This window comes from Alexandromys fortis, unplaced genomic scaffold (genome assembly GCF_014885135.2).
Source record: "Alexandromys fortis isolate MF-2015 unplaced genomic scaffold, M_Fortis_MF-2015_v1.1 scaffold_99, whole genome shotgun sequence".
Taxonomy (NCBI): domain Eukaryota; kingdom Metazoa; phylum Chordata; class Mammalia; order Rodentia; family Cricetidae; genus Alexandromys; species Alexandromys fortis.
In genome coordinates this window covers 5,444,657-5,455,630 of record NW_026067982.1, presented here as the reverse complement: position 1 = coordinate 5,455,630, position 10,974 = coordinate 5,444,657, and the positions used below count along the sequence as shown (strand labels likewise).

The 10,974-nt window shown below is 43.2% G+C and overlaps 1 protein-coding gene across 1 annotated transcript; it reads right to left on the bottom strand.

The window, feature by feature from the left end:
- Positions 1 to 511: 511 nt before the first annotated feature.
- On the bottom strand, positions 512 to 1,447 carry LOC126511430 (olfactory receptor 2Y1-like). The gene has a single exon (XM_050158580.1). The coding sequence runs from the start codon at positions 1,445 to 1,447 to the stop codon at positions 512 to 514; it is 936 nt and encodes a 311-aa protein (XP_050014537.1).
- Between the last annotated feature and the right edge of the window lie 9,527 nt (positions 1,448 to 10,974).

Here is a 10,974-nt window from a genome sequence, read left to right as displayed (position 1 = left end):
GACCCACGGCCCAAGTTCACTGTAACCAGCTGCAGGTGACAATGGCCAGAACGGAAATGTGGTAGTAGACAGGTCTCCCCTTGGCTTGATTGTAGCACTGTTTGCATGGACCCTAACCTGGGTGTGGAAGTCATTAGGATCACCCCGGCGCTAGGCTTCACCACCCAGCCTCGAGTCTCAAGGCAAAGTCTCGTGACTACGCTGCTAGGCTACTCTAGAAGATGAAACCTCAAACTCTGTTGAGTTGGGATAACATGATGAAAGCAGTGTCTTGGCCATATAGACTGATTCTAAGTGGGGCATACCACTCAGGAAGGTGCTCGAATTTCCTTATTATCGTTTCCATAGTAATATAAAATAAACAAGCAATGTCATTAGCAAAAAAGTGAGAAATTCCAATTAAAATGATGTATTATAGGCTGACACTTATGAATAATGTTTTCTGATAGTAAGCATCAAATCCTTTGCACTGGCCTAAAGTTAGATATTATACTTGTTCTTGTTTCCTCTTCTACCTGGAGGCTGTGCCTCTCCCCAGGACCCTCCACAGAGCCCCCTTCACATCCTTGTTCCTCAGGGTATAGATCAGGGGGTTGAGCATGGGGGTGACTACTGTATAAAAAAGAGCAACGAACTTCCCCTCACCCTCAGAGTACCTGTGCACAGGTTGGAGGTAGGTGGAGATGGCTGAGCCATAAAACAGGGTGACCACAATGAGGTGAGACGCACACGTCCCAAAAGCCTTTCTGCGACCAGCCATTGACTTGATGTTCAGCACTGCCCTGGCAATGTGGGCATAGGAGCCCAGAATTAGCACTAAAGGACAGACTAAGATAATGACCCGGGCCACAAACAGATTGGCCTCTGTCCCTCCTGTGTCCTCACAGGCCAACTTGAGGAGAACAGGCAGCTCGCAGAAGAAGTGGTTCAGCTGGTGTCCACAGAGAGGCATGGCCATCACGAGGCTTGTCTGGATCAGAGAGTTCACGAGTCCTCCCACCCAGGAGAATATAACCAACGCCCTGCAGAGAAGGGGATGCATAATGGTTGTGTAGTGGAGTGGGCGACACACGGCGGCATAGCGGTCGATAGCCATTGTCACCAAAAGCACACACTCAGTTCCTCCCAGTGAGAGCATTATGAAGAGCTGGGCCACACACCTTGCAAAGCTGATGATCCTGTCGAGTCCAGAGAGGTTGACCAGCAGCTGGGGCACAGTGCTGGCGGTGTAGCAGAGGTCCAGGAAGGAGAGGTGGCAGAGGAAGTAGTACATGGGTGTGTGTAGGCGACTGTCCAGTCGTGAGAGAATGATGATCACGGTGTTGCCGAAGAGAGTCAGAGAGTAGAGAACAGAGATGAAGGCAAAAAAGACGGGTTCTAGGTGAGGCCAGTCTGAGAAGCCCAGCAAGAGGAAGCCCTCTTCTGAACTGGTGTTCAGCCTTTCCATGGTCTCCCACCTTCACAAAGAGAACACAACTCAATTCTCCCTAGAGAGAACATGAATGGATGCAGTTCATATTGTGATAAAATACATGGTACATATGAATATCTCAGGAATATATGAATGGTCTTGGAAGAATTAACAAATCTACAATATATCTCAGTTCGTGGCACAACAATTTCGGCATCCGTGCTCTATAGTTTATTAATAATTTTTGAAATCACATAATAAAAATAATATATTTGCTGTAGAAAAGATGAGACTTCTAATTATGAGACATATGTATGCTAGAATCATAATCCAAAATAATTTGACCTTGATAAAACTAAATTCCAATAGTCATCAAAATAGGTAATAGAAGATAAGAATCAGAGAAAATTGAACTTTGATTTAAAATATCAGTTGGACAAGTGTAGAATGAAGCAGGGAAGAAACCTGCAACCCTGAGAGCCATTTACTAAAAAAACCAGAAGACACAGACATAAAGACGTAATGACCTGAGCAAATGTCAACAGTGCCTTCCCAAGTGCATATAGCTAAGCTCAAGGTTAAACAGGGCAACACTCCTCGCAGAGGATTGGCCTCTCCAGTTTACAACGACACCTGAACATCATTCACTGCAAGGGTTTGTCAGGAGTTCTCTGCTGCACAGGCAGGTAAAGGAGGAAGTCACCCCAGAATGTGATTTTAGGTTCTCTGGAAGCAGGAAGCTTCTGTGAACTGAACCTCGAACCACCGTCCAGAAGAATCAATATGTATTGATTATACACAAAGGTTGCTTGGGGTACAAGTTCCTCATAGCAAAGCCCCTTTGATCTACACTATATGTTCTCTGAAGGAAATTATCACAGCCTGCAACTTAGTTTTTATTGTGTCCTGTTTGCAGTACCCAATGATTCAAGACCTACAAATGTGACCTGATAATCTTGTGACCAAGGTCATGAAACACATAGAAAACCCCTTCAGAAAAACAACTCCATAAATCATAGAAAACGATCACTGTTTTCTACTACGATTTCTTCAAGGTCTAGGTACCTTAAACAAATGCTAATACATTCAACTGTTACCCTAGATACAGTGAGAAACAACTGTTGCAATCTAACAGATTACAACCTAGATACAATGACTCTAACAAATTGTAACCCTAGATACAATGTCTCTACTAGATTCCCAGTACATTTGTTTAAAGAGTCCTTTGCCTTGTTTCTTCACCCACAGACTTTCCTCTGTGTCTCTAGCCCGTATTTTCTTCTTTATGGGAATTTTCCTATTCCCCCACTCTAGCATGCTCCGCGCATCCGTCTCTGGCAAAACACAGTTCCATGACTAACTTTGGGTGGATAAGGTGGGTGCCCTGTCTTGTGCAGAACTAGCTTCACTGTCTGTCTAGCACAACATCTGACCCGGAAGAGCACTGAAGGATGAACTCAATGAGCCTGCAGCAGCATCCTGTAGCACTGCTGGGCGGGTCCTTAGAGAGGCAGGCAGCTTTGAAATCTATCCAGTCTTGCTTAGTGGGACAAAGACCTAGTCTTTTATTCAGGAATATGGTGTGAAAGACACAGACCCGAAGTATGCAACCTCAAGATCAAGGTGTTTTCTTTCTCTGTCTGGTATGCAGAAACCCACCCTCACTGCTTACCTGGAACACTGAGACCAGAGACTCCCTGTGTTTGACACCACTCACCTTGCGGTTCTTTCACTGCCCTTGACTCTGCTACTTAGGAACCAGTTTCTCTGGCTAGCATGTTTTGCTAATTATTGCCTTATAGTATAAATTCTTTTCTTTATTCTTCCTTCTGCTCAGTACTAGGGCCTGACCCTTACCTATATTTGTTAATCATGAAATGAACATCTCCCTGGGAAATATTTTCAGCATTGAAGAACAATTGCATCTCTCTGTTTGCACGGATCATAACTAGGCCTCTGGTATGTCCCTTGTAAAATTTCTATCCCTTCGTCTCAGAACCCAGGTGAGCTTTGACCCCCACCACACTGCTTCTGGAATTGATCAGCATGGAGTCCTTGAGGGAGCCCAGAGCGTGTGGTTGAAATCTCTATGTGTGGGATCACCAGAGTGGATACAGCTCAACTCCTTCCAAACGGTCCACTTCCAGTCACAGAGGAAAGTATTTATGGTGTGTGTATTCATCACGTGGTTCCGTAGTCCTCAGGTGAAGGTAAACAACTGCCCGACTAGTTCATCTTCCTTCTTAGTGAAACTGTCTCACTGTGTGTCCCCTAACTGTCCTGGAACACACCATATGTGTAAAGCTTGTCTCAAACTCAGAGATCTGTCTGCTTCTGATTTTCCAGTGCTGGGATTAAAGGTATGTGCCACCAAGCCTGGCCCTGTTAGTGAAGCTTTTTATCTCAGTGGAAGCATGAAATGAGCCCAGGGTGGCACCCTGGCTCCTAACGACACCCATTTTATTTCCAGCCATCATCATGCACTGGCAAATTTAGAAAATTATGAAAAATAGAGAGATACCAAGAGTCTGCACATGTCAAAAAAATACAGAATAATAAGTTCCTGGCTCTATACTTGGATTACAACATTGACTGCATACATAGATTCAGAGGACAACAGAATTGATCAGCCATCTGTAAACACCCTAATGAGATCAACAGAATTGATCAGCTGTCTGTAAACATCCTGATGAGAATCAACAGAATCGATCAGTCATCTGTAAACATCCTAATGAGATCAACAGGCTCTATCAGTCATCTGTAAACATCCTGATGAGGATTCAGATTGGACAAGAGAATTCATGAAGACCAATGCAAACTGGTATCTGTGCTCAGAGACCTGTCCTAGGTTAGAGGTGAGGACCTTGCTTTGTTCTCTTGAAGCTAATACTCAGATCGGGGGTCAGATTTACAGGAAGGAAGATGGTGACTGCCTAAGAAGAAAACCTGAAAAAGAAATGAAGATTCTAAAAATAGACTGCCTGGAAAGAGAGCCGTGTTCCTGACACTCAGATCTTCACATTCATTCTGAGTGACCTTCAGAATTTGTAAAAATATTTTTTATTTGGTGAAAGCTGTGTTAGCTGGTTTGTGACCTCTCCTCCTGCCTGCCCTGGTTTTTACTTTTCAAATGTTAACAACATGCTAAATGTTGACCTCCTTCTAATGTCCTTGGTGCACACCCTTTTGAGATTTCCATATTTGGTTTTATTTATTATAAAGATCAGCTTTTATCTGTATCTATCTCTCTGTATGTGTCTCTATGTCTATGAATGATTTTTATAAATAATAAACCTTTTGGCTAACAAGGATGTTAAATTTATTTCTAACAATGTGTAGAACTAAATCCTTCAGCTCAGGCCACTGTTTTGATGATCTTGCCAGATTATAATGGAACCACATTCAAGATCCTTCTAACTCATCGTCCCTAATGGGTTTCTTTGAGTGTGTATTGAATCTGCTTTAACTTTGTTTCATTAGGCCATCACATGTGACTAAACTATTGGTGTTAGAACATTAATGTCACTATCAAAACCAAGTATGCACCAAACGATTATCCTGTCAATCCGCCACCTGCTCATCTGTACAGACCCCTTACTCTCTGGTTGGCTCCCATCCCTTCCATGATGGACATGGCACACTACCCACTTTCATTCCACAGGCTTTTTAGGAAACCTGCAAGGTTCTCAATCCAACATCCAAGAACTCTCTACCCTAAATATTCAGTATACATCCCCAAACCACAGACAGTTTGTAGCCAGTTTTGTCAAGCTTTCAAGAGTGAATTTAGGAGATTGTTATTTTTCATGAACGGCACACGGAACATGGTCTCCATCTATGACAGGTACTCCTGTGTGTACCCCTCCAAGAAACTCTAGGCTTGTTTCTGCAGCTTTGACTATACTTCTATTCTTTGGCCTTCGGTGATGCCTGCAAGTGTATAGCACTTACTTTATGAAGCCTTACTGTTCATGTTTTGAAAATGTTAAGCAATTGTAGAGAAAGAGATTCAGGTAAGAATTTTTGAGACCTGATGTATAACAGAGCAGAGTGGTTAGGTGACAGAGAATGTAAAAGTTCGTGAGGGATAAAATATTTTTCCATTACGTTAATGTTATTTGCTCCCAAACTAATAGCCCAACACAGCGAAGTCTAGTGCTGATTGTGAGCATCTTACCCAGTCCCCATTTACCTGAAGTTCAAGGACAAAACTCTTGCCTTTATCCTTCTCTGTTCTACTGGCTTCAAAGGAGAGTTGAGGCCCACTAGAGGCTGGCGGTACCTTGTGATATCTGAGAGATACTCACTTCTTTAGTTCTGTAGTGGACAGGGCTCAGGTCACAGCTCTTCTCCCTGAGAAGTCATGATAGCATATGCAGTGGACAGTACCGAGGCTCCTCCTAACCTAGGATGAGAGTATGCCCCTCACCCTGATGCTCTGAGACCAAGAAGCAACCTGTGTTATCAAACCTGCTCCTGAAACTATAGCTGCACACATCAATTCTGCCCTCAGGGAATTCTGATAGCTTGTGTGCTTTGAACCTAGGGGCTTCTGCATATTAAAGAAAATACTATAGCACTGAGTTGTACCCCAGTCCTTCAGACTTTTTAAAAGCAATGGCTTTTAAGTGACTATGACCTTGGAGACCTAAGGCCCCACTGTGGCAATTACAATGAACTTGACTGGCTCTCCGAGATCTGCCTTGCAGCTCTCAGTACTCTATTCCCCCAGCTCTGTCAAACCTAAGTGACCTACGGTATGTTCTCAGGACAGCTTCTGACATGGTCATGTGACTCTGCAGCCTGGGATTCCTTCTAGTCCCTACTTTGACCCCTACTAACCCTTTGCCAGACAGACAAATTCTACGTTGCACTTGAAGCCTGACATTCTCAGCAAACTTCAGTTGTCTTCCTTCTCTGGAGTTTTCATACGATGCCCAGATAGTTGTCCATTTGTCCATCTGATATTTATTTCCTTTCCTTTATGTGAATTAGGATGCATTCACTTCCTTCCTCTCTTCTTTTGCTTTTGAATTTCATTCATTTATTAATTTTTAAGATTAGAATATAAACTAATAGTTTTCATCATTAGACATTCATATATCTATACTATACTTTGCTTTTATTTTTATCCTTCCCCATTGCCTATTTTCTTCTTTTTTTTTAAAAAATGATTTATTTATTAAGTCCACAGTGTTCTGCTTGCATGTATACTTGCATGACAGAAGAGAGCACCAGATCTCATTACAGATGATTGTGAGCCACCATGTGGTTGCTGGGAATTCAACTCAGGACCTCTGGAAGAGCAGCCAATGCTCTTAACATCTGAGCCATCTCTCCAGTCCCCATTGCCCATTTTCTTTTTTTTTTTAATTATTATTATTATTTATTTATTTATTAAAGATTTCTGTCTCCTCCCTGTCACCGCCTCCTATTTCCCTCTCCCTCCCCCAATCAACTCCCCCTCTCTCATCAGTCTGAAGAGCAGTCAGGGTTCCTTGCCCTGTGGGAAGTCCAAGGACCTCCCACCTCCTTCCAGGTCTAGTAAGGTGAACATCCAAACAGCCTAGGCTCCCCATTGCCCATTTTCAATCCCCATTCACCCCTAGCTGGTTCACTTTTTCCTCCAGTTAGTTCAACTTTCTGTTTCCTGATTACATGTATCCCTTTATGCCCTCTATTAATATTCTGCTTTGCTTTCTATTTATGTGATAAAGGTCAGGTTGGGGAGGAAAGGGTTTACTTGATTTTATAGTTTAGTCCATCATTCAGAGAATTCAGGGCAGGAACCTGGAGGCAGGAACTGAAGCAGAGGCCATAGGGTAATGCTGCTTACTGGCTTGCTACTCTTAGCCTGCTCAGTTTGCTTTCCTTTTTTTTTATTATTGTTTAAATCCTGAATTTCTTCTTTTATTGATTTTTATTCAGCTCTACATTTTTCTCTGCTCCCCTTCCTCCCTTCCTCCCCTCTCCTTCAATCCTCTCCTATGATCCCCATGCTCCCAATTGACTCTGGAGATCTTGTCTTTTTCTATTTCCCATGTAGATTAGATCCATGTATGTCTCTCTTAGTGTCCTCATTGTTGTCTAGGTTCTCTGGGATTGTCATTTGTAGGCTGGTTTTCTTTGTTTTATGCTTACAAATCACTTATGAGTGAGAGCATATGATATTTGTCTTTCTGGGTCTGGGTTACCTCACTCAAAATGATGTTTTCTAGATCCATCTATTTGCCTGCAAAATTCAAGATGTTATTTTTTCCTGCTGTGTAGTACTCCATTGTGTATATGTACCACATTTTCCTTATCCATTCTTTGGTCTAGGGGCATTTAGGTTGATTCCAGGTTCTGGCTATGACAAACAAAGCTGCTATGAACATAGTTGAGCACATGTCCTTGTGGCACGATTAAGCATCCTTTGGATATATACCCAAAAGTGGTATTACTGTGTCACGGCCCACCCTCGTCCCGCAAGGATGATGCGACCACCGGAGCTCTTCTTGCAGCAGTTTATTCCAGGACTTTTTACAATTTTCCCTCTCTTCCTTCCTCTCTCCCCTCTCTGCCTCTTCCTCTCTCTCCCTCTCTCCTCCTCTCTCCTCCCGGGCAAACCTCTCCCAGCCCTAAAGTAGGCATGAGTTGCCAATTCTGGATTGCCAGGTGGGCACTGCCCATAGGCCCACGCACATGCAAGCAGCTGATAATCATTGCTTTATCATAGCATAGGTCAGGCCTTAGCCATCTCAGGAGTTGATTATACATCTCCATCAGGTGTGACACCACGCAGCTCGCTACATTACTGGGTCTTGAGGAAGGTTGTTTCCTAATTTTCTGAGAAATCGCCACACTGATATCCAAAGGAGCTGTACCAGTTTGCATTCCCACCAGCAATGCAGAAGAGTTCCCTTTTCCCCACAACCTCTCCAGCATAAGTTGTCATCAGTGTTTTTGATCTTGGCCATTTTTCCAGGTGTAAGATGGAATCTCAGAGTTGTTTTTATTTGCATTTCTCTGATGACTAAGGATGTTGAACATTTCCTTAAGTGTCTTTCAGTCATTTCAGATTCCTCTGTTGAGAGTTCTCTGTTTAGGTCTGTACTCCATTTTTTATTGTCCTTTTGATGACCAATTTCTTGAGTTCTTTGTATATTTTGGAGATCAGACCTCTGTCCGATGTGGGGTTGGTAAAGATCTTTTCCCATTCTGTAGGTTGTCGTTTTGTCTTGTTGACTTTGTCCTTTGCTTTACAGAAGCTTCTCAGTTTCAGAAGGTTCCATTTATTAATTGTTTCTCGCGGTGTCTGTGCGAAGTGATCTCCTGTGCCAATGCGTTCAATTGTATTTCCCACTTTCTCTTCTATGAGGCTTTATGTTGAGGTCTTTGATCCATTTGGGTTTGAGTTTTGTGCATGGTGGTAGATATGGATCTATTTTCATTCTTCTACATGTTGATATCCAGTTATGCTAGCACCATTTGTTAGATATGCTTTCTTATAAAGAACCTTCATCTGGCGATGGATGGAGATAGAGACAGAGACCCACACTGGAGCACCGGACTGAGCTCCCAATGTCCCAATGAGGAGCAGAAGGAGGGAGAATATGAGCAAAGAAGTCAGGACCACGAGGGGTGCACCCACCCACGGAGACAGTGGGGCTGATCTATTGGGAGCTCACCAAGGCCAGCTGGACTGTGACTGAAAAAGCATGGGATAAAACCAGACTCTGAATATGGCAGACAATGAGGACTGATGAGAAGCCAAGGACAATGGCACTGGGTTTTGATCCTACTTCATGTTCTGGCTTTGTGGGAGCCTAGCCAGTTTGGATGTTCACCTTCCTAGACCAGGATGGAGGGGGGAGGACTTTGGACTTTCCACAGGGCAGGGAACCCTGACTGCCCCTCAGACTGGAGAGGGAGGGGGAGAGGAGTGGGGGGAGGGGGAGAAGAGTGGGAGGAGGGGGAGGGAAGAGGGAGGCGGGGAGGAGGCGGAATTTTTTTTCAATAAAAAAAAAGAATCAGAGCCTCAAGCAAAAAAAAATATGCTTTCTTTTTACCATTTGATATTTTTTGCCTCTTTGTTAAAAATCAAGTGTTCAAAAGTGTGTGGATTAATATCTGGGTCTTCGATTTGGTTCTATTGGTTTTCCTGTCTGTTTTTATGCCAATAAAAGACTATTTTCAGTACTGTAGCTCTGTAGTAGAGCTTGAAGTCAGGGATTGTGATGCCTCCAGAAATTCTTTTATTGTGCAGGATTGTTTTGCCTATCCTGGGTATTTTTGCTTTTCCATTCTTTTAAGGTCTGTGAAGAATTTTGCTGGGATTTTGATGGACATTGCGTTGAATCTGTAGATTGCTTTTGGTATTTGGGGCATAGATGTTCAGTATTGAGATTTCCTCTTGATGGATTTGTCCTCTGATATTAATAAAATGTTCTTCTTTGTCTCTTTTGATTGATTTTAGTTTAAAGTCTATTTTGTTAGATATTAGGATAGCTACACCAGCTTGTTTCTTAGGTCCATTTGATTGTAATTTTTTTCCCTCTGAGGCGATGTCTGTCTTTGAGGTTGAGGTGTGTTTCTTGTGTGCAGAAGAAGGATGGAAGGATGGATTCTGTTTTCTTATCCAGTCTGTTATCCTGTGTCTTTTTAATAGATGAGTTGAGTCCATTTATATTAATGGCCAGTAATTGCTATCTCCTGTTAATTTAGTTTTTATTGTTGGTGATGTTAATTTGTGTGTTTTTCACTTCTTTGGGATTTGATGCTGTGAGATCATCAGTTGTCTGTGTTTTTGTTGATGTAGCCAACTTCCTTGGGTTAAAGTTTTCCTTCTAGTACTTTGTTTTTTCTTTTTTTGTTTTAAAGCAGCAAGAACTGCATTTTTTTCTACAGATGACAAGTTCAGTGAGCAACATCAGCATCTTGAAATTCCTTTTTTTTCTTTATTAAAAATTTCCACCTCCTCCTCTCCTCCTATTTCCCTCCCCCTCCCCTCTCCAGTCCTAAGAGAAGTCAGAATACCCTGCCCTGTGGGAAGCCCAAGGCCCTCCCCCATCCACCCAGGTCTAGGAAGGTATGCATCCAAACAGACTAGGCTCCCCAAAAGCCAGTACATGCAGTAGAAACAAAACCCAGTGCCATTATCATTAGCTTCTCAGTCAGCACTCATTGTCCACCATGTTCAGAGAGTCTGGTTTGATCACATGCTCCATCAGTCCCAGTCCAGCTGGCCTTGGTGAGCTTCCATTAGATCAGTCACACTGTCTCAGTAGGTGGACACACCCTTCGCAGTCCTGACTTCCTTGCTCATCTTCTCCCTCCTTCTGCTCTTCATCTGGACCTTGGGAGCTCAGCCCAGTGCTCCAGTGTGGGTCTCTGTCTCTATCTCCATCCATCACTGGATGAAGGTTCTATGGTGATATTCAAGATATTCATCAGTGTGGCTATGAGAGATGGTCAATTCAGGCACCCTCTCCTCTGCTCCCTAACGACCTAGCTGGGGACATCCCCTTGGACACCTGGAAACCCCTCTAGAGCCAAGTCTCTTGCCAATCCTAAAATGGCTC